Source organism: Xenopus tropicalis, chromosome 3, assembly GCF_000004195.4.
Source record: "Xenopus tropicalis strain Nigerian chromosome 3, UCB_Xtro_10.0, whole genome shotgun sequence".
NCBI classification, from domain to species: domain Eukaryota; kingdom Metazoa; phylum Chordata; class Amphibia; order Anura; family Pipidae; genus Xenopus; species Xenopus tropicalis.
The window spans coordinates 105,264,507-105,288,962 of record NC_030679.2 but is presented as its reverse complement, the minus strand read 5'-3'; the positions used below and the strand labels follow the sequence as shown (position 1 = coordinate 105,288,962).

Sequence of the window (24,456 nt, the reverse complement as noted above, 5' to 3'; positions counted from 1 at the left end):
AGTTTTTGTCAAATTCAGTAGCTTAAATAGTTGACTGGGAATTCAGCATATCTTTATGAAGATAAAATAACATCAAAATGATTCAGACTCAGCATAAAAAATCAATTAACCTTGGAGAAAGCTAGCAGTGTAAGCTCCGTAGAATGGATTATTTTAACCTTAACTGCTTAGCAGAATAAACAGCATTTCAACTGCTTTGAAGTAATAAATATGAAATGGTAATGGTGAAAATTCTTGAATTATTTCAGCTCTTTAACAATAATGGTCCAGGTTTAGTGCTCTAGGAAAATAGCCCTAAAAGTATGTGTGTCTTTTATTGCTGTGTTTTCTATTCACTTGGAAGGCTCACATAATGTCTAAGCACAATTACTGTACAATGGAACAGATTCAAGTGGAATACAGGTTAAAATGTAATATATATGCGTGTGCCTAAATACAGTATTTTTGTTTGTGTGTGTGTGTGTGTGTCTACTTCCATTCAAGGCAGCAATTCTCTCATGCTTTATGGCTGGGATCCAAGAAACAAATCATCCAGATCACAGAGGTTAGGGATCCAGCGTGAAGGCCATTGCAGCATAGGATTATTAAAGGGATCCAACAAAAAATGAATATCCTAGTTGGATATTTCATACTAAAGGGGCATCACCTGGTCATGCCACATGAAACACATAAACATTCCCAAACAGAATTTTACATCATCTACTGGGTCTACCAGATCACTTGAAAATTCAGGGATGTGTAGAATTCAGATAGAAGGGCTGCACTGCTTGCAATTAAATGTAAATTCAGTCAGTGCCATCTGCACCTCAAGGAAAGACTCTCCTTGCCATGTTGGTTCTACACCCAAGCTACTGGCTAGGAGCGCCACACCAGGAACATGCTGTTAGCAGGGGTGCCAATGCTTGCCACATTTTACAACTACATGTTGGACGTTCACTTTTACAGTCAGTCAGTGAATTTGCAGTGAACTGAAGTCTAATATATAAATAGAGAAGCATCATTAAACTTTCTGAAATAACTTCTTGCCCTGGTGCCATTACATCTGGATGCGATTTACCTTCAAAGCAATATGATATAGTGCAGATTTACCATGTGCTGATTTCTACAGCACCCCAATACAGTGCTGCCCCTTGATGAACAGAAAAATGAAGATTTAGAAAGGGTTAGCATATCTAAAACCAAAAAGACAATTCTCACTCTATATTAAAATACGATACACAAAGTCATGAATATCCTGTAAATTATATTCTTATAATCGGAACCTAGTGATGTAATTTCTGTCACATGACTCGAGTATTATAATTAATAACTTTCCCCGATGAAAAATATGAGAATATTAGAAGTCACCTCAGAGTACCATGACCTGTATAAAAGCCCTTGGCCTTGTGCATTTATATGGTCATGGAAGTCCTTTTAACCCTCTTTCCCTGAGCAAATTATTCATAATTGCCTACAAAATTAGTGTTTTTTCCATTTATCCAATATGTCTCCTTTAAAGGAGACATATTGGATAAATGGAAAAAACCCTAATTTTGTAGGCAATTGTGAATAATTATGGTGCTGGTTTCACTTTGGGATAAACATTAATCCTATCTGTTAAAATGGCCCCTTTATTGGAGCTCCCTATAAATCCTATCAGTTCTCTGTCTGTGTTTGAAATGAATGGTGGGCGTGTCCTAAAGGTCCCTGCCAGAAGCACAGCTAGAGAGGTATAGCCAATCACAGCCTGGCACTCACACAAGCAAAGATAGGCTTCAGTTCAGCCTAGCTGCTGATTGTTCCTATCCTACAGTGCAGTGTACCGAGAGTCACTGGCTCCCCTGCATACCCAGCAAATTCAGCTAGCCAGAGGTTCTACCTGAAAATTCAAAGGAGGAGGATTAACACATGGGTAGTTGGGTTCTGGTGGCCTTAGATTGATGAGGGTGATGTTTAGGCTGTATTAACCTTAGGGATCCTTAGTATTCAAAGGAAGACATTACCACTGTTGAACTGTCAGCAGTTGATTCTTCTATACTATTACTTCTCAGTAGGGATCATTATAATTCAGTCCCATACTGGGTGAAGGCACCGGTGTTATATTTGTAGAACATTCTGTTTACAAATATAAGGAAAGGTTTAAAGGGGAACTATAAAAAAATACTTAAAAATAAATACTAATATAAACTTCATCATAAAAATAAGAATCTTTCTAAATATACTCAAATAGTTTGTCCCATCACTTTTCACCATCCCCCTCTCAGCAACCTCTTTTGTCTCTCTTCATGGAGAAGTCAGGGTCAGATTTAGATCTACAGGTAGGTCAAATGCATATTTTAGTTGGCTCCCTTTACTAGCCGATGTATTAGAGCGTTTCTCTTTTGTGTTGTCAAAGAGTGAGCTTTACTACATCCTCTAGGTATAGGGAGTGAAGGGAATTATGGTTATTTCAGAATTAAATATAATAAACATATACATACATAATACTGAGAAAATGTCATGTTTTAGTTAGATGAAGCTTATATTAACATTTCATTTTTAGGCTAGTTCCCCTTTAAATCTACTGTTTTACTACCAGCAGAGGAGCCATATAACATACTGCTGTTATATTCACTTACCTTTAGGGTCTCATAAGGTTTTTTACTTCTGCATCTCTATATATATATATAGAATAGTAACAATGGTGAAGAAAGTTATGGGTCTCTATGAACTTAAGAAGCAGGTTTGATTCACAGAAAAAATAATTATGGATCAGACTGTTCTGAATGGTGTCAGTGCGGTTCCCTTAATCGCCCTTGCTTATACATACATTTAATAAATGGAACTAGTCATGCATTTTGATCTCATCATGACCTTTTCAATCTTCTTTGCGGGCTCTGTATTTGTACCCCTTCATTTCTGATTTCCTTCCTCTCGAGTGTAACTATTGTTCTACTGCAGAACAGCTCCCACAGCATCTAATAGATACATTCAGATTCTTAGCTGGAACTCCCAGATTTCTGCTTCCTCACACTCACACACATAGAGCCAGAGCTTGCTGGAGTCCCAAATTGCCCCTAATTACAATGCAGGTTAATGCTGTTGAGCAAAAAAAGAACATTCTGCTGAAAGATAAGTATAGAGTGAAACTTGGCATAAAGCATGAAACACTGCAGGTTGCTGTTTGCATCGCAAAAGAACACATTTTATTTATATTAGATCTAAATATGTGAGCTAAGCACCCCCAAAGTGATGTGTGCTTCTGTATTATGTTACCAACAGACACTGAATTATTCTGCTGGATTCTCAGCCATTGTATCTGCCCAATAAGAAACAAACAGAAATCATTTGGGTCAAACAGAAGTTACTTTGTGTCCGGTTCTACTAAAAATATCTTCTCTGCAACAGATATTCTGATTATCTAACATGTTATTTGCAGTCACCCGACAAAATAGTCTAGGGTCCTACTGTTTTCCACAAGTTACACAGAACACAAAGTTCCTGTGCAGTCTGCAATTTGCAAAAGGCAATTTAAAATACCCACTGCGCTATTGCTAGAGCACAAGTGTGTGTACAGTAGTGTTCACTTGAGAAGCACTTGCACCCTAGGGTAAGCTACACTCTGCTCTTCCCACTAGCCCTGTCCTTACCAGCTGCCTTAGGGGCCCTAATGCAGGCTATGCCTCCTTCCGCATCGGAAAAAGAGTGCATAGGCCTACAGCAATACTGGTACGGCACCACGTGCCATAGTATGCACATAGTGTGCAAAGTGCAAAAAAACCCAGCATATTAAAGCCTTTTTTGTACATTGTGATGCTTTGTAGATGACCTATCACCTTCATTTTGATGGTCTTACAGAATAAAGTAGCATAGTAGTAGAGCATAAAAAGTTGAAACAAAGGTTGCCAGAAATTATGTCTAAGATTTGGGGTTTAAAAGACCAGTATGCCCATTCTTTGTGTGTGGTGCTCCATCACAATGATTTTATGGTGCATTTACAAAGAAAGGAAAACCTATGGAAAAAGCATGGCAGTGGTCAATTGATCTGGAAGAGCAAGATACAAAATGGAGGATATACAAACTCTTTGCAAATACTGCCAGCCAGAATCAAACTAAAGGCCCCAATGAACAACTGTGCTGACCACAATTTATCCTATAAGGAGCGCTTTGCATCATACAGTTCCTTACCCCATCAGAGCTGGCAGGTGACCTGCTTTGCTGGTTGTTATTGTATGCGTTTTACCTGGTGGGTGGATTTACATACCCTTACATACCCTACCTTGCCATTAACTGGACAACACTATTCAGGGGTACAGATATGACTGTTCCCATATTTCCCCTATCACACTAAATCCAGTTTCCCTGCAGCAAAGGTGGCTCCAGACCACAAGAGAGTAAATATGTATTGTGGTGAAGCTTTAAGTTTTTTGCTTTTAAACAGTGCTATTCTGCTTACTTAATTATGCATGGTAGCTTCTGCTCGATCTACGATATTTTTACCAACAAACGCACGCTCAACTTAATAAATAAGGGAGGTTGTATATCTTAAACATGGGTACCAGCTGCCATACTGCTTGCACATGCATAAATAATTCTCTAGTGACATCTAATAAGTAGCTGCTTTGCTCCTTGGATTTTAATAATAGAACTCAGTGATTTCAACAAATATTCTAGTTATAAAGAGAGCAGACCAGGTTAAGGTTGTTTTTACTTAAGGGGGATATATGATTACTATATATAAATATATAAGAAAACCAAATACATTTTTGATTCTCTATTCCCCTGCATCCTCCATAGGAAACAAAGGTATCCTTTGAGACTGGAAGAAGAGTTTCATTACATGTGAGCTATGAAGTTTTTCAGAGTTTTTGAAGGAATTACTTCACTTTCTACTATATGGTGTAAGTAATGTTGAGTGGGTTACCAGAGTCTGGTGCTGAATTAATATGCACACACTTTCCCAAAATTGGTATACATTAAAATGTATGTGAGCCTATTTATCATGCTGTGTAAAAATAAAAAAACAAGATTGTTTATCAAGCTGTTTACTGATTTTAGGCGATCGTATAGATCTGTATAATATGCCAGGACAAAAAGCAGGATACTTGAAAATTACTTGAAATTAATTCTGTAATAATTTACACCTGAATTACTCATTGACTTGAATGGGTTATTCCATTCATATTAAGGTGGTAATAACGATGGCAGTGTAAAATATGAGGCTTGGGCAATGAAAAAGAAAATACATAGCTTTATTGATAAGCTATATTAAACCACTTTGTACACTTTTTCTAAAGTAAATATGTAAATCATTTTACACAGCTTAATAAATAGATTTCATAATCTTGTAAAGACTTCAAATCCAGAAAGCCCCTTCTACAGCAAACACCAAATCCCAAGCATTCCAGGGTAAGAGATCCCATACCTGTTACATGTGAATATCTATAAAGAAAAAATCATACTGGTATTGCTATATACCTATGTGAAAACAGAAATTCAACCACTTGGGTATAATTGGGTATATTTTTCAGTAAACTTCCAGGGAAATTCCATCCTACTGTCAGGCTTTAAGACCTGCAACATAAATAAAAAAAAACACACCTGCAGTCACTGTATATCCTTCACGTCTGTGCCTTTACTGAAAAATACACAGAATGCAAAGAATCAGGGGAAGGCTTCTCATGCTATAAATAATGAGATGTTTTCTATACTGTTGATATTAATGTAAAACATGTAATTCATGGAAATGTATTCTTTAGTCACTAGTAATAAAGGCAAATTGATGTGTTGTAAAAATAAGGTGCAATGCAGTGAATCTAACTCAGTGGGTACAAAAGGGGTATATGGACATTGTCTATCAGTGCAGGTTCTATTAGTTATCCCATTCCCCGCTGATGTATTCACTCTTTTCTTCATCTTCAGAGTCTGCAGATACTTTTTTCATTCTTTTCATGGCTGCCTTGATGCTTCTCTCAAGTTCATTTTCTGGCTTCTTGTTAGCTTCTCTGTGAACCTTCCGCAGCTTTACTCCCTGTCTAATGGCACTTAGGATGGTGTCTCTGACATCAATCACATCAGGCTGTGGCTGTTCGACTTTGCGCAGAAGATTTTCCCCTCGCTTTAATGATGCCAGTACCTCCTCCATGGAACCTACAAGATGTAACAATTGATAATCGCTTATAACCAAACCAAACCCTTACTTTACAGAAATATACATGTATGGCATATTACACAATGTAAACATCACAAAATGTTTGCTTAGCATTCCAACATCCCAAGATCTATGTCTATTGTAAATATTTTGAGTACAAGGAAGTATACAACATAACTGAAGGAATAATGTAACTGTAAAGAAACAGGACAAAAATTTACATTATGTGTTGGGCTTCTGTACCAGCCCAAGGCACCCACAGCCCTTTAGCAGGGAAGATCTGTCCCTCCAAAGATGCCCCAGTAGCTCCCCATCTTCTTTTCTGCCGATTCCCTGCACATGCTCTGTGCTGCTGTCACTTACAGAGCTTAGGGACCCACTCACTATATACTGTATATACAGGATATAAATATCACAATATAAGGCTGATTAGTAACACATACAGCCCTGTAGCATCACCCTCTATTACAGATAAACCTAATTTTCTGCTTGATAATTTGTGATTTTAAATGCCTGACTCATTTCCACTATAAGAGGCGCTGAACCTTTAGGTTGGTGCACCACGTTCAGTACATAAAATAAGGTATTTCTAGCCATATTCATTTTAGGGTTTAGTTCTCCTTTAATTAACTTCTAATATAAAATGTGAACTTAAATTACGGTAATCTAAGCTTCACATTAACCATACATTGTCCCCTTGTTACCCGAGAGAATGCTAAACCTAACTCCATGGGTTTATTTCCTGGCTAGTATCAATAACATACCTGAGATGCATATGAGCTTGGAAGAATGCATTATGGTTCATGTCTTTAGGCCGGTGATCTCCAGCCAGTGGGTCGCGAGCAACACACTGCTCACAAACCCATTGAATGTTGCTCCCAGTGGGCTTAAAGCAGTGCTTATTTTTGAATTTCTGACTTGTGCTTAAACTATTTGTACTGCTAAATAGAACCTCCTGTAGGCTGCCAGTCCAACACTGGGCTACCAAATAACCAATCATAGCCCTTTTTGGGCACCCCTAGGAACTTTTTTATGCTTGAGCTGCTCCTTATCTTTTTTTAATATAAAAGTTGCTTGTGGATAAAAAGGTTGTGGACCCCTGCTCTCGACCTTATACTACTTTGTTCTGCCAGTTATACACACATGCACCATAGTTACGCTTTGCCCCATGTAATAACTCACATTCTTCGCCATTTATATGAGAAACAGGCATGATGGCCACAGTCATTTGCTGGTGCACAATAATATCATTGCTAACTCCCTCCAGAAGGACCTGAACTAGGGGTAGGCAGGCAAAAGAGGTATGTGCGTAGTGACTCCCCTCTACTGTTTTGCCCAAGGCACATGCCATAGTGTCATAATTTTAACAATAAAGGCCAACAAGAAGAATATTTGCTTTCTGTGCTGCTTCCTTAGTTTACTGTTCATAGAAGTTTATATGAGAGTTACCAGAGAGTCTTACCTGAATACTGATTTGAAGACTTTTTTAGTGTTATTGCAGTAATGTCTTGTGCAACTTCATCACAAATCAGCATCTGAGGTTCAATGTGCCTCAAATTCTGTACTGCGAGAGGTAAAGGTGGTGCCATAGGAGGAGCAGGTGGAGGAGGAGGTGGTGGCGGCAGCGGCGGTGGTGGTGGAGGAGTGGGAAGAAGAGTGGGCAGTGGAAGAGACGGTGGAGGTGGAGGGAGAGTTGGAGGTGGTAGAAAGTGTTGGCCTGTTCTATCAGCACCATCACTGGATGATCTAGGCTCAGGTCCTCCTCCATTTGGAAGAAATATCTTAACAGGCACATCATCTTGGCCACTGGTTTTTTTTGATGCTTGTGTAGCTTTAGCGTGTTGTAAACTTGATATAGATGACTGTGTCCGAGATGACTTTAATACAAACTGTGATTCACTTTTCTACAGAAACAATATAGTGTACAGTGAAATCGCCATAATACCCAGACAGTTTAATAACCCACAGCCACAGGCTAGGAGTTGTAATTACTGAGAAATGTATCCGTTACACTCACATGTTTGAATGATTTTAACCGCTGTAGTGTCTTCTGACGCTCCTGCCCTACCCATTCCTTTTTCTTTTTCTCCTCTTCTCTCTTCTTGTCCCTTTTCTGTTGTTACAAAGAACACTTGTAAGCTACCACCCACACAAAGTGCTCTATGGTGCAGTTGCCTCCTTCAGTACAGAAAGGTTGGCGCAGGAAGACAAGTGCAAAGGAACTATTCATAGACAATGCTCTACTCACCATCTGCACAGAATGGTGCTGGTGAAGGCGTTTCTGCATTTCTTCAGACTGTTTTAGCTTTAACTCCTGTGTCTCCACACACTGATCCTGTGTTAAAAAACAGCAGTTCTGACATTTATCAACATTAACCTTTGTGTCTATCTAAAGTTACGGGGGATACACATGAAGCATCACTGGGTTGCAACTGCAGGAATATCACATGGCCTGTCCTGCAGTTATTTTCTATCAGAGATAGCACTGGGTCCTTGATGTAACCATTCCATGTTGTGGCCCGGCATAGCTCTAAAATAAATCCGAAACCTAAGACCATGCTGGGAACTTACAACCAGGGCTACATAGTATGTTATCTAAGGCACGTAAAGGGTTAATACATACATATGCTAGGTATATTATTAAAATAGACTGTATTGATTTTGGAAGATCACTAGGGGAATAAACCAAGTGCTGCTACTTCTCCAGGCATTACAAACTGTGACTAATTGATTATTCTCAACATAATACTCACACTTCTATGTAATCACCTTTTTATTTTTATACACGTTAGCTCAAACTTAAATACCCACATTATATGAATTCAAACAAAACAGACAAGTGAAATAAAATCTATTCCATTATGAGAAAATGATTCAGAATACAAACAGAACTATGTAACTGTCGCCACAGGCCTGCTGGCTGTATTGCTTTATTTCTTACAACACACTTTAGCAATCTGACTCAAAGACAATTTGATTGTGAGATACAAAAAGCAAATCCCAGGCTGATGTAGATCAATATACAAGCAGAACACAATACTGCTCCCTATAACACCATTCCATAACACAACAGGCAAGTGATCTTTGTACTGCTGCTTTATACAAGGAACCCACAGCTGCCATTACGCTGCTCCTTTGTAACAGAGCATTTGTCATTCTTAAAACTTCACTTGTTGCTTAAATGTATTCAAGTTTAGTTTATTTTCCCCTAACCTCCCGTCATATTTATGTAAAGGAGATTATGAAAAAGGAACGTATAAGGTACTTATTGTAAGGATTTCCCTAGTTTCTAACACTTTATACATAAGCCTTCCCATTTTCCTCTTATCTTTTCCCAACATCTGTATGTATTTAGGTGGCTGTCCACAGGCTGATCTGATTGTTACCCTACTGACTGGCCAACAGGTGAATGGAGAAATGCTTTACTCGAATCCCCAAGTATGGCCACTTTTCTTTTCTTTTTTTTTTTTTCTATTTTTTGGATTTTAACAAATAAAGCTTAATGCAATAACATGAACAATAAAGAAAGGATAGAGAAAAGAAAAGTAAGAGAGTTGTAAGAAGTCTATGTTATTTAAGGTTAACTTGTAAACAGGGCAAGCTGTTAAACCAGAGAATTTATTTTGTGCCTTTGTAAATAAAGAAGTCATCCCACAATTTTCAAGTTTTGTATGTTTTTGTTAAGCTGTTAAACATCTTTTCAAATGATCAATTTTAATTTACTTCTTCAATAACATCCTTAGTGTTGGGAAGATAAATCAGAACAGCTACAGCTACTACATTTCTACCAGCCAATGTCAATTTTCAGTCAGGGCAGATAATTCTTGATCCTGTATTATTTGTTGAGGCTCCTGACTACCTATACATGTCCATAGGGGCAGAGTATGATCAAAATCAGCCAAATTGCCTGACCAAATCTGGACATGTATGGTTAATTTTAGGGTGGGGTATACATAGCAATTTGTATTTGCATTTTTCATAGGCAATTAATGTACCGTGTCTCAATATACTTGCTCTTCAGTCTTAAACACAGCATTAGTAACTGAAAAGCTAAAAAAAGATCACACAGGACCAACATACACCTTAGATTTAGCTTTCCTTTACAGCAAATAACTGGCTTTTGCATTGAATGCCAAATAATAGAACAGCTACCTACCTTCTTGCTCCTTAGCAAGGCTCGCCTGGCACAAATATTACCACGTTTAGTCTCCAATTGCTGAGCTTTCTTCTTCAGTTTCATGGACACAGAGCACTGAGTTTGTGATTCTTCATACACCTGAAGCTCCTGAGGGTCTTCGCATGTATCATAGTATAACACCTCTTCTTGCTTTTCTACAAAATTATGTAGACTTATATTACCACCAAAAATAGTACTGAAACTACAGCAAGGAGCTGTACGAATATATAAAAAAAAAAATATATATATCTCTCTCATATATATATATAAAAAAAAATATCATAAGTATTATATATATATATATATATATATATATATATATATATATATATATATATATATATATATATATATATATATATATATATATATATATATATATATATATATATATATATATATATATATACACTTATGATATTTTTACACTGCAACCAGGCACATTTTGTGTTTTTTGATAAACGTGAATGCCTGCTCCTATAAGATGCCTGATTTTTTTTTTGTTTTTTTTTTTGATACCTATATTGTTTGTACATACATGGTATTCTCCAGACAAAATGCAAGGCAGCTATGGCCATAAAGGCAACTTCTTGTGCATCTAATTACAGCACTAAAGAAGCCAAAAAACAACTTAAGTTGTCTATGTAGGCATTCACACAAATGCTTGACAACAATCTGAAAATGGTTTTCAAATACTGTTATGGGTTTTGAACTATTTAGATTTTTGTTGTGCACCTGTTAAGTTTGGAAATGTATCTGGTTGCTTGGCCTTAATTACTCAATCAACCAAACAGCAGTTTGGAAATTATTGTAGAATGGGGGGCACAACATGGGATACTGTCATGATTTTTATAGTATACTTTTTATTTATAAATTACACCGTTACATAGCAAATTATTCACTCTACAAATAATTTAACATTTTATTCTTGAACCAACAAATATTTATTTTAGTTGTAATACTGGTGCGTAGGCAGCCATCTCGGTGCATTGTGCCTGATTCTGATTCTTCGGAAGGAGCCAGCACTACACATTAGAACTGCTTTCAGGTAACCTATTGTTTCTCCTGCTCCCATGCAACTGGAGAAGTCCCAAGCCAGACATGGATTTCTTACTATTGAGTGCTATTCTGATATCTACTGGGAGCTGCTATCTTGCTCCCTTCCCATTGTTCTGCTGATTGGCTGCTGGGAGGGGGTGATATTACTCCAACTTGCAGCTCAGCAGTAGTGTGACTGAAGTTTATTAGAGCACAGGTCACATAACTGTGGCACCCTGGGAAATGAAAAATATTGCTAGCCCCATGTGAAATTTGAAAATTAAATATAAAAAAATATTTTTGTGTTTTTGAAAAACAGATTTCAATGCAGGATTCTGCTGAAGAAGCTCTATTAACTGATGTGTTTTGGGAAAAAAACATGTTTTGCCATGACACTTTTCCTTTAAAGCAATAATGCATTTCTTTTAATATGTAAAAAAAAATATGTAAACACATTAAATATATTCAGCGATTTCAGAGTTATTTGTAAAAAAAGGATTCTCAATTTGCCAGACTAGAGAAACCAGCCAAGGCTCCAAGTCCCACAGATTTGTTACGTGTAGGATCACAACAAGGCTTTGTAGCAATAGGAGCCTTGGCTGGAGAAGAGACAGTTACCAATATATCTTAAATTGGAATGAGTAGTAAGAGATAAACAGATACTGTTTTCAATTGCAATTACATTCATAAATACTTTATAATCATTAACATATTTATTGCCATTTGGAAGGTGACTTAGAATTATTAAATTTTGAATGTTACTTAAAAACAAAGCATTTTTTTTATACTTTTGATAGCATTTCCACTATACGATATATGTTATTGTATATTAAATCCTGGGTACCACTAACAGACAATCTGCAACCCATAAAAGAACCATTAAGAACCTAGATTCAACAAAATCTAAAATCTCTACTGCCAGCTAAAGTTATGATTGCTTAAACCTGGTGACTGCCAAGTACCAACATTGCTTGATGAATACCCAGACTTAGGGCTTACCTTTCATTTGTCTCCGCAGGGTGTCCAACTCTGCTATAAGTAACATTTCTTCATACTTGAGAATCTCGCACTGAACATCATAGAGTTCCAGCTGTGTTTCATAATACTGCAGCTCAAGTTCGTCTAATCGCATCATAGCACCTTCTGTATCAGAAAGGCTTTCCATCTGGTGATTGAAATAATGGCCTGTTACAAGCAAATCCTAAAGGCACAATCTATGGAACAGACCTCTTCATCTGCCTGCTTCCTTTCAGCTATTGTTCAACTACAATTTCCTGCATATCCTATATAGTAATTAGACAGTGTATTGTTAAAGAAGCAATATACATCTGTACACAAAATAGGGAAAATACATTCTGCCTATTGTTCTACCAAACAACTTTTTATTGTATCCCACCAAATCCAGGATTCCTTTCGGCATTCTGCCTTTTTCGTCAGGATTTAGCTGAATCAAAGTGCCTGGCTCAACTAAGTCAGAATCCTTTGTCACATGAACACGAAAGCAGAACATTTTTCACTGCATGCTGCATCGATGGCTACCTTTAACACTTCCTTAGCGTTCAATTTGATTCGGGATTCGGCCAAATCCCAAAATAGTGGATTTGGTGCATCCCTAACTTCACCTCCTTGGTTCCTTAGAACAATTATAGAGTTAGGAAAATATATTTATTTATTACCCACTCTTCCTCACATTTATACACTCTGCATAATGACATCCTGCTTATATGAAAGCCTAAGACAAAGGCTCCATTCAAAAGGAGTTTTTTACATAATGAAAAATCTTATTCTAAGAAATTTCCCAATATACATAGATTACAAATTTTCAGTGATTTCAAAGTTACTAAAAATAGTATCTAGCTGTTTATATTCATTGGATTCCTGGTTCTTAAAATTTTTGGCTGAATGATTGATTCACTAATATTGTGTCCTTTATATTTGTAACCTAATTAGCTAAGGGGGTCCGATATATTTGTAATCCGAGCTAAGGGAGTACCTGACCAAAAGTTAAACTTGATTTCTAGCTTTTGCCTCACTAACCAATGCAAAGCGATCACATACACTCATACTGCATATACTCGTATATAACTTTTGGAAAACTAGATCATCTGCTTCAGAAGAAACACACTAGTAATTAAGAATCACGTGGAAAAACAATCGCTATTGCATACATGGAAAAAGAGTGATTTAAAAGTTAGTCACTTTTTCTGGCTTGTACAAATTTTTGGACATTAAATAAAAGTATGCCCAACTGATTCTCATGTACCAATGTACACAAAAACAAAGACCTTTACAGAAAGGCACTTTTTCATTTTCAGGACAAAAATGAATTATCTCCTTTAGTTAGTTGTATATTGGAGCCTAATACCCCTGAGGACAGGGATAGAAGAAATGAACCCACAATTCTATTCCCTAATTACTTTTGGTATTTTGTTTTATTCCTCACTAATGTGCCCTGGTACTTGAAGCACTTTGATTGCCGTTACCTGTAGAGGCAATCAAACCACACACAAAACATCCCAATTTCAAGCACTGCTGGTCACCATGCATGACAGACTGTAAAACACACCAATGCGTGAAATGGGTGATTTCTGGTCCAAGTGCCCTGCAGAGAGTCCTAGTGAGTTTTTGCGCAGACAGCAAATCCCAGGCAGTTAATGAAAGGAATGGTAGAGTTGTAAAACAATACTCAGTCGGCAGTTAACACAATACTATCACGTATATACAGTCCCTATTAGAAGTATTCACTAACCTGGAAGTTTTCATGGTTTACTGTCATAAAAAATGGGATCACTCTTTTTTTTTTTTTTTACACCGTTCAACACAAATTGTTTTATGTCAAAATAACAACAGATCTCTGCCCATACACCGACAGGTAAGCTGCTGAATTGGTCTGAAGGCCAGTGCAAAAAAAATCCACTGTGATTAAACTTCCAAGGGAACAAATACTATTTTATATTTTATTTTAAACCTGCTGTTTTGTGCCCATATAAAGAAATATCCCAGAGCTTAAAATATGTGAAAGAAAATAGAGCAAATAACAATAACTGCAAATGAAATGCACCAGTAACATAATAAGCACAGTCTAGAAATCTGGAGATATGAAAAGGCTGCACAGACTGCAGAATGTAGATATGGAATTACATTCGGTTAATTTTTTGGAGAGTTTAAATGTAAGGGGCTATTTCCCAAACAGAAATGCTGGATGTGGATTATTCTTACAATAACAGTGCTGCAAGGTACATGTGCAGGTTGGCAGTAAGAGAAGTCACAAGCTTACATTTCTCTTGATCTCTGCCCTCTTCTGATTCAAGCACAGCTCTTTGGATCTCATGTACTGGAGCGTTTCCTTTGCCAACATGGATTTCAGCTTCTCCAGCCTGGGCAATGCCGATGCCCATGTGGTATGACCAAATCTCATTCCATCTTGCTCCATTTGTTTCTGCATTGCTGTTGAAACATACAAAACATTAGAAGTGCAGGGCTGTTAACACATTTTGTGCAATAAGAATCTTGCAAAAAGCCTGTAATGCTACAAATTTAAACAAAGTCATTTAGTGCTGAAAAAACATTTCAGGGGCATTCGCTATGCAACATTTTAACTTTAATAAAAGGCCTACTACTCATTACTGCCTGAAAATATACAGTGCAGCGGAGAAAAGGGAATAAACACGAGCAACATACACACAGAAAGGGCGAGAGGCTGCTGAAGGGAGAGGTGCTTGCACGGAAAAGTCGTAAAAAAACTAGACTTTTTCAAATTGTCGAAAATACCGTCTTTATTGAGTTGTCGCTGCAACAATTAGAAAAAGCCGTAAATTTCAGACAAACCCAGCAAAGTCTCAAAAGTTTCGAAACAAAAGAACGAACTGCTTTGTGATTGACTTTTACATGAACTTAATGTGGCAAATTCTTGAATTTCGGATTTAAGCCATTTAAACGCATAGTAAATCTCAGAAAAGTTGCAGCATTTTTTTCTGTGACTTTTTTTTTAAAAAAAAAATTCCAATCGAGTTAAAAATTAAAAATTGATGGTTAGTAAATGAGTCACTAAATGTCCTCAAAATACATTTGAACAGTCACCTTTCCACTGCACATGAGCGCAGAGATAAAAAACCCTCTTTCTTATCTATCGCTACCCATAGATCACACTTAACAGCTAAATGAAGATCTTCCTTCAACAGCATGGATCTATTAACTCCAGCATTTCCAAGCAAAGGCTTGGGAAGGATCAATCCAGTACATGAGTATAAAGTTGGAAAATTAATAAATGAATGAATAGGGACAGATGCTTACCAAACATTTTAAAGATCATACACCCTGCTCATTACCATTACATAATGAAAAATGTTTTGTTTCTGGTTTGCATCAGTTTATTGAATGTAAGCATAATAAATTTACAGTGCAGGCAGGTTTCTTACCTGCCAAAGCCTTTGAAGTTTCCTTGAAATAACTGACAGTTATGTTCTGTATAGAGCACACAGCCTCTTCTGCTCTTGCATCCCATTTATCCACCTCCTTCTGAAGAGCTTCTATTCTTTTAGGCCCTAGGTCATCCAATTCAAGGGATTTCTACACACAGGAGAAAAAAAAGGAATTACATTTATAAAATTCATTTAAGCAATGCATACAGTTAAAGATTATCTTCACAGTACAGAATTAAGGGTGGTCTCTTACATAAGCTTGGAAGATATAAAATAATGTGTTTGTTAAACTGTAGCTAACCTCATTTGCACATCACTATCGGTCATTTTAAACTAGACTGATGCACAAAACACAGCACGTTTACCATTATCCTTTGAATATTTGTAGTCTATAATACAATGTAAGCGCCAATGTGGGTAATAATCATTAAAATGCATTAATTGCGTTTTGTTTTCCTCCTTTTCCAAAGGAAATGAATAAAGATGATTATAAAATACAGATGTTAAACCTGTGACTATGAAGCATACGTAACTCAGTGCATGCTGAGATATAACCTCCAGATTCAATGCATATAACGACATCAGACACAATGATTAGGCACAAATGACTGTGGTGATAAGAATTTGTAAAGATCACTACTCTGAAAACAAACAACCATTCTGTTTTCGCCTACGTTTTTGTTTCAACGCACCAAAAAGAAGAGCTGACCTGCGCCAGTAGATCATAAACTCAAACACTCAGTCTCTATTTGGACAGATACAATTGCACATATAAATCATTTTGACTGTAATTGCTTTAAAATACTCAGTAAACAAAGCCCTTCAGGATTTCCTCTACAAAATGCTAAAAAAAAAAAAAAAACAGATAAAAGGAAATAATTCCCTACCAATATTTCCAGCTTGTACAATATTGCAAGCTCTCTCATATCCCTGAAAGGCTGCAGTAAGTATTGGTAAAACTGGGTTGCCACGGTAACTAATTCCATAAAGGCACCTTCTTCTTCCTCGTAAATTTTGAGCAGAGACGTCATTTTGTCAGCATTTTTGTGCTGATGAAGAATCTAAAAAAAAAAAAAAAGAAATAATTTTAAAAGAAAAACCTAGCTTGTTGTACGAGACCCCAGTTTAAGGGGACCAAATCTTCCATCCCAATTCTAGATCTAAAGACGAAAATTTCTCAGTGTTAAGTGGGCAAAGGAAACTACTTCCACAGATAAAACCCTTGTGCCTAAGCCATGCCTTGTGACTATAGCCTGTATCTTGTACCTGGCCTGGACCATTGTCATTGTATTAATTTCCAGGTATGGAACAGAAAGTAAATAAATAAGAAAGACCCAGACGATAGCCATGATCTCTTATATACAGAAAATAAACTCAGATGGCAATTGGATGGCAAAAAGTAGGGGTAAGTCAAGAAGAGTGGGATATTGGGTCCTACCTTGCAATGGGAAAGATTAAACCAGTAAGGTTGGGAGGATGGGAAACCTGGCTGGCAATGACCTAAACTGGCCTGTGTATGGTGTCACACATATGGAACCACCTTATTAACTCAAGTCACTCATTAGTATTAGTAAAATTGCCTGTCCTGGGGGCTGCATTTTACATTATATATAATATTCCTTTATGCCTAAAGCTAGGCCATGGGCCAGGGAAAACCAACATATACAAAGACATTATTATGATTGTTAACATGGGTACACAATTCACACACAAACCAATATCAAAACAATTATATATATGATTTTATACCAATATAAAAAACAATATAAAAGAGCCCTGTTCATTAGCTTGCAATCTAAAAGGTGTAGAATTGTAAACATATTCCAAACAGTTACTCTCCTGTAGAGGAACTCCATAATCCTAAATACTAGGCCTAAACTTATGACTAATTATGAAGCTAATACTAATATGTAGTATAGAATTTTGTTTCATGGTATGCACTCTGAGCTGGTGCTTAAGAACTAGGTTTCAGGCCTAGGGCAGAGAATTGTTTTAAGTTATCACCCAAAAACCTACTAGAGCACATTAATGCAAGTGCTAATCCCTGATTCTGCTAATAAAAAGCAATCTGGGGCAAATGCTGACAATAAAAACTCCACATGTGCAATACCACTTAAAGCACAGGTAAGATAACTTTAGCTAACAAGTAAGCATTGTGTTTCCTTAAAGCCAAAGTTACAGTTTTCTGCTTTACCAAGAATTATGTGCACTGTGATTAATAAAAAATAAATGTCAACTTAAATATGCTGCAGAACTATTACAAGTCACATGGCCAAGAACGTGTAAAGCTGATCAGATAGAGTCACTCATTTAGCTAGGTTGCTTAATATGCCAATCTTTTTCCTGATTTGACCAGCCATGCAATGGGTTAAACTGGGCCAACCTTTGGTCCCTAGACCAATCAATAGATCATATGGGGTCCAATACATATCAGATGGAATTGTCAAACCCACCATTGGATATCTGACCAATTTTTGGACATGTATCTGTTGGGCAGGCCAACTGGTGGGCAGCATACTTGGGTCAATAAGCTATTAATCTTGAGGGGTCCATTCTGCAGCTTTTATTGGCCTGAATATAGCCAGCATTGGTTGCTGAGGTTTTCCCTTATTGCTGGAGCATCCCAAGACTCAATGCTAATGAATAGGCATGCTCAGTGCAACTGGTGGTTACAAGCTGCTTTTACATGGCTAATGGCACTCATGAAAACAGCACCAAACTGCAAGAAACTGGAGGAAAACTATAAACACAGACTAATAGGATGTAACCATTTAGTTTTATTTTATTTAACAATGTGCTTTATGTTTAACTGAGCAATTATCACTAGTGCGGTATGACTTCAAGCTCTTCTTCAACTGAAATATGCACTGGCACATGTCTGAGCAATTATTGCAGGTGCCAGGCTACACAACACAACTCCCATCCTCAGTGGGGAACAGCATTTTGATAACCACTAGAAAAAGTGAGTTAAAACACTGCTTATGCCATAGCCCTAAGCTACTTGCAGGTTTTCTACTACAGGAAAGATGTGATAGGGGATTCAGTTTAAGTCATTTGAGATAAAGTACAAAGAGAATGGTGAAAGCAAGTGAGCTACAAGGATTTAAAGGAAAAGGATAAAAAAAAAACTGTGGCCTATAAAGGCAATGGCAAATTGGGCATTATGTTGGCTTGTGGAAAACTGGGTAGCTGCAAGCAGGAAAATGCCCTAAAATACCTTTGAACTTTTTGAAAAGCCTTGTAATGGAATGCTCCAAATTGGTTGAATCGAAGAATGTGTTTTCGTTTAATCAACTGATTTAAAACAAACAATCACAAGGCTTTTCAACCAAAGTTATTTTTAGATGTTTTGTTGCCTGTGCAGAGCATGGTTTTATGTGCATTGCCCTAAAAGAATAAATGTTTGAGCCTTTTACATGCCAGGCAATGTCTATTAATAGTGCATCTGTGGCTTGGTTGGTGATAGTGAGGCATTACCATGAAGGCGTCCGTTTCCCCTGCTAATCACTGAGGTGCCAGTAGCACTTAGATGTTACAAGGCTTGTGAACTGATACTTAGTAGCTAATAATAGTGTCTGTAAACAGCAAAGGTCACAAACACACAGAAAAATATGCTCAGTGCTATGTTAGTAATGCCTTTGCGTAAACAGGTAATTAACAATAGTGTGTGATCGCAAAGCTAAACCCAAATAGTTTTGATTAAAAGGCATTACTGATTGTGATACTGCATAGCGCACATGCATTTATTGGATGGAATAGCACTTATTCTTGGTGCTGACACATTCGTTTATGTTAAAAGCACAGCATATTCCTTTTCCAACATAAGTGCAATGAACATATTTTTTGCCTAATGTTTTAATTAGGACATTTTCTGTTCATTCATAAAGTGTAAAAACTGAAATAGTGACATTCTACTTTTCATGCTTACATTCAAAGCTCACAGCCTAACAGGCTGCAATTTGAGGAAGGGAGGGATTGTTTATGCAGAGGGCTTCTCCCAGGACTGGTGAGGAATTGAGACAAACCTCTCCGCATTTGTATTGCACAGCAGTGCTCAACAAAAGGGTGGTACTAGTTTGTAGTTGGAATCTGATCAGCAACTGCCCTGGCTGTATTTTAAAACACAAATGGTGAGTTTTCAGGCACATTCACGCGTGGCATATGGGCAGCTTCTCTTAGGGGCAGATTTATCAAAACGTGAATTTAGAGCTTAATACATAAAAATTCACCTACTTTCTATTCATCCCTATGGGATTTTTAGAAGTGCATTTATCAACTGGTGAAGTCTAACTTTCACACATTGATAAATATGCTTTAGGGAATAAATAGAATGTGGGTGAGTTTTAATGTATTAAACCTGAACTTCACATTTTGATAAATCTTCCCCTTAGTCTTTGTTTTGTAGCTTTACCGACAGCTTCAGGCTGAGTGCAACTACATGGAACGGAGATCATGCAAAAAATGCATTTTCAGGCCAATCTCCACTCTGTACTGCTGTGCTTGTCAGTGGAGCTGCATCCAAACAGTACCTTTTAGGGCCAGGGCTTGGGTTTCTTCTGAGTTTGCACATTATCTAAGTACAACATTTATTATACCACTGAACTGTGTATAAATATGTTATATTCTGTAACTCAAATATAATCCATAAAAATAGAAAAGGTTTATTCACATCATCATATTTAAAAAATACTTGCTGGTATATACAATTATAATATATCTAATATTAATATGGCTGAGAGTTGTTAATTCAACTTATGTGAGGCTTTGTGCTTTATATTTAATTAAAAGAAAAACAGAGCCCTGTAAGATGTATGTATGATAGCAGTGATTCATTTGTCGCTGATGTGAACTGTTTTGATTGGTTATGTAAGAATGGGAGGGGTTTTGCTCTCTTAAATCTCTCCTGACAGTGTGGTGCTTTACTGCCTGGATAATAGTTGAGTTACAGGAAATCATTTTTATTTTACATTTTGAATCTGCCCTTTGGCTCTGAAGGCTTTATCCGGCTCCCATTGGCTTTCAGACAAGCCATGTAGAGAGGAGTTGGAGAAATGTGTTTGGTGAAACTTGGCACAACCAAACTAGCAGTGACTGGGGTGGGACAGAAAGCCTAAATGCTCTCCTAGAGATGTGGGGACATGTAATAGCTATAGGGGGCTAATCAATTCTAGAGCTGAAATGGGGGGCTGCACCATAACAATGTACAAATCACTGGCTTGGAGGGGGACAGGTGTTGAAACTACAGCCCCCCCATCCCGTCCTCTGCCCCTATCTGTACCCAGCTGTGCCAGTTGTGTATTTCAGCCCCCCCATCCCTTGCTTTGCCCCTATGTGTACCCAGCTGTGCCAGTTGTGTATTTCAGCCCCCCCATCCCTTGCTCTGCCCCTATCTGTACCCAGCTGTGCCAGTTGTGTATTTCAGCCCCCCCCATCCCTTGCTCTGCCCCTATCTGTACCCAGCTGTGCCAGTTGTGTATTTCAGCCCCCCCCCCATCCCTTGCTCTGCCCCTATCTGTACCCAGCTGTGCCAGTTGTGTATTTCAGCCCCCCCCCCATCCCTTGCTCTGCCCCTATCTGTACCCAGCTGTGCCAGTTGTGTATTTCAGCCCCCCCCATCCCTTGCTCTGCCCCTATCTGTACCCAGCTGTGCCAGTTGTGTATTTCAGCCCCCCCATCCCTTGCTCTGCCCCTATCTGTACCCAGCTGTGCCAGTTGTGTATTTCAGCCCCCCCCCCCATCCCTTGCTCTGCCCCTATCTGTACCCAGCTGTGCCAGTTGTGTATTTCAGCCCCCCCCCCATCCCTTGCTCTGCCCCTATCTGTACCCAGCTGTGCCAGTTGTGTATTTCAGCCCCCCCCCCCATCCCTTGCTCTGCCCCTATCTGTACCCAGCTGTGCCAGTTGTGTATTTCAGCCCCCCCATCCCTTGCTCTGCCCCTATCTGTACCCAGCTGTGCCAGTTGTGTATATCAGCCCCCCCATCCCTTGCTCTGCCCCTATATGTACCCAGCTTTGCCAGTTGTGTATATCAGCCCCCCCATCCCTTGCTCTGCCCCTATATGTACCCAGCTTTGCCAGTTGTGTATATCATCCCCCCCATCCCTTGCTCTGCCCCTATATGTACCCAGCTTTGCCAGTTGTGTATATCAGCCCCCCCATCCCTTGCTCTGCCCCTATATGTACCCAGCTGTGCCAGTTGTGTATATCAGCCCCCCCATCCCTTGCTCTGCCCCTATATGTACCCAGCTGTGCCAGTTGTGTATATCAGCCCCCCCATCCCTTGCTCTGCCCCTATATGTACCCAGCTGTGCCAGTTGTGTATATCAGCACCCCCCCCATCCCTTGCTCTGCCCCTATATGTACCCAGCGGTGCCAGTTGTGTATATCAGCCCCCCCATCCCTTGCTCTGCCCCTATCTGTACCCAGCTGTGCCAGTTGTGTATTTCAGCCCCCCCATTCCTTGCTCTGCCCCTATCTGTACCCAGCTGTGCCAGTTGTGTATATCAGCCCCCCCCCCATCCCTTGCTCTGCCCCTATCTGTACCCAGCTGTGCCAGTTGTGTATATCAGCCCCCCCCATCCCTTGCTCTGCCCCTATCTGTACCCAGCTGTGCCAGTTGTGTATATGAGCCCCCCCATCCCTTGCTCTGCCCCTATCTGTACCCAGCTGTGCCAGTTGTGTATATGAGCCCCCCCATCCCTTGCTCTGCCCCTATCTGTACCCAGCTGTGCCAGTTGTGTATATCAGCCCCCCCATCCCTTGCTCTGCCCCTATCTGTACCAGTTGTGTATATCAGCCCCCCCCATCCCTTGCTCTGCCCCTATCTGTGCCAGTTGTGTATATCAGCCCCCCCCATCCCTTGCTCTGCCCCTATCTGTGCCAGTTGTGTATATCAGCCCCCCCATCCCTTGCTCTGCCCCTATCTGTGCCAGTTGTGTATATCAGCCCCCCCATCCCTTGCTCTGCCCCTATCTGTGCCAGTTGTGTATATCAGCCCCCCCATCCCTTGCTCTGCCCCTATCTGTGCCAGTTGTGTATATCAGCCCCCCCATCCCTTGCTCTGCCCCTATCTGTACCAGTTGTGTATATCAGCCCCCCCATCCCTTGCTCTGCCCCTATCTGTGCCAGTTGTGTATATCAGCCCCCCCATCCCTTGCTCTGCCCCTATCTGTGCCAGTTGTGTATATCAGCCCCCCCATCCCTTGCTCTGCCCCTATCTGTGCCAGTTGTGTATATCAGCCCCCCCATCCCTTGCTCTGCCCCTATCTGTGCCAGTTGTGTATATCAGCCCCCCCCATCCCTTGCTCTGCCCCTATCTGTGCCAGTTGTGTATATCAGCCCCCCCATCCCTTGCTCTGCCCCTATCTGTGCCAGTTGTGTATATCAGCCCCCCCATCCCTTGCTCTGCCCCTATCTGTGCCAGTTGTGTATATCAGCCCCCCCATCCCTTGCTCTGCCCCTATCTGTGCCAGTTGTGTATATCAGCCCCCCCATCCCTTGCTCTGCCCCTATCTGTGCCAGTTGTGTATATCAGCCCCCCCATCCCTTGCTCTGCCCCTATCTGTGCCAGTTGTGTATATCAGCCCCCCATCCCTTGCTCTGCCCCTATCTGTGCCAGTTGTGTATATCAGCCCCCCCCATCCCTTGCTCTGCCCCTATCTGTGCCAGTTGTGTACATCAGCCCCCCGTCCCCTATAGAGTAGGAGGAAGCGCCCACCCGCCTCAGCTCCTCCTTAGCCCGGGTCACTTGCTCCTCCAGACTCTTTTTGTGGAATTCGTGCAGATTCTCGAAGTACTGCTCGGTGTCGTCTTCATCCTCAGGAAAGAGCACGTCCAACACGATCTTGCGGCCGCATTGCTCAATGGCCGCCCCGAAGTAACGCTCCAGGCCCCGGCACACTGCGTCTAACTCCTCCGGGCCGCACTCCCAGCACGGAGCCCCAGGGAAAAGCAGGGCCCACAGGCTGCCGGCGGGGGAGGGCGCAGGGAGGTGCGGGAAGCAGGGCTCTAGGGAGCTGCATACAGAGCTCAGCTGCCTGTGTATGGAATCCAGGTCCTGCACTGAGTAGAGTCCGGCCCAGCTGCTCTGCTCCCCGGCCTCCCCCTCTCTCCGCTTCTGCCTCTGTAGGGTCCGGTTATGGCAGGTCACTGCGAACATGCTCTCCACCTGGTTCCAGGCCACGATAAAGCCCAACTTGTACTTCTCGGGCTCTTCGAAAGCATTTGGCCGCACTGCTACCCAGCCGTCTAGACTATCCAGCCTTTCGCACTCCATGTCGGCCCCAGGCCCGGCCTATACTGACAGGGAACACTCGGCTCCGGGACCTTTACCCCTGCCTCACGTGACTGCAAAGGTGCGCTCCGCCACTACCGGCTACTCATCCATCGGAACTTTATTGGATACGTTCCTGTCCCCATTACAGCCATTTCCACACGGACTCCTCCGCTATCAGCGTCTTCCTGCCTCTTCTAACTCGCCTTTCGGTTTCTTATTTACTTTTCCCGTTCGCTCTGTGCCGGACCAGCTTATTGGCTGACACGTGACCCGCCTGGAAGACATAAACATGACCTTAGCGCTGGGAGGGAAGGGCAGTCTGTCTGTGGGACTTTCCCTCTCACTGCTGATTGGTCGCACAGGCAATGACGTAGGTGTGGAACTCCCAATAGCTTGCCTGATGCTGCCTGGCGAAAGTGTCTGCTAGTGACTGGGTT

At 40.1% G+C, this 24,456-nt stretch overlaps 1 protein-coding gene across 1 annotated transcript; it reads right to left on the bottom strand.

The window, feature by feature from the left end:
- Nucleotides 1-5,189: 5,189 nt before the first annotated feature.
- On the bottom strand, nucleotides 5,190-24,456 carry whamm (WAS protein homolog associated with actin, golgi membranes and microtubules). The gene is made up of 10 exons (XM_002939621.5): nucleotides 23,462-24,456; nucleotides 16,633-16,806; nucleotides 15,743-15,893; nucleotides 14,602-14,771; nucleotides 12,324-12,489; nucleotides 10,266-10,441; nucleotides 8,358-8,444; nucleotides 8,127-8,222; nucleotides 7,572-8,013; nucleotides 5,190-6,108 (listed from the first exon to the last, which is right to left on the bottom strand). The coding sequence occupies exons 1-10, from the start codon at nucleotides 24,017-24,019 to the stop codon at nucleotides 5,831-5,833; spliced, it is 2,298 nt and encodes a 765-aa protein (XP_002939667.1). The 5' UTR covers nucleotides 24,020-24,456; the 3' UTR covers nucleotides 5,190-5,830.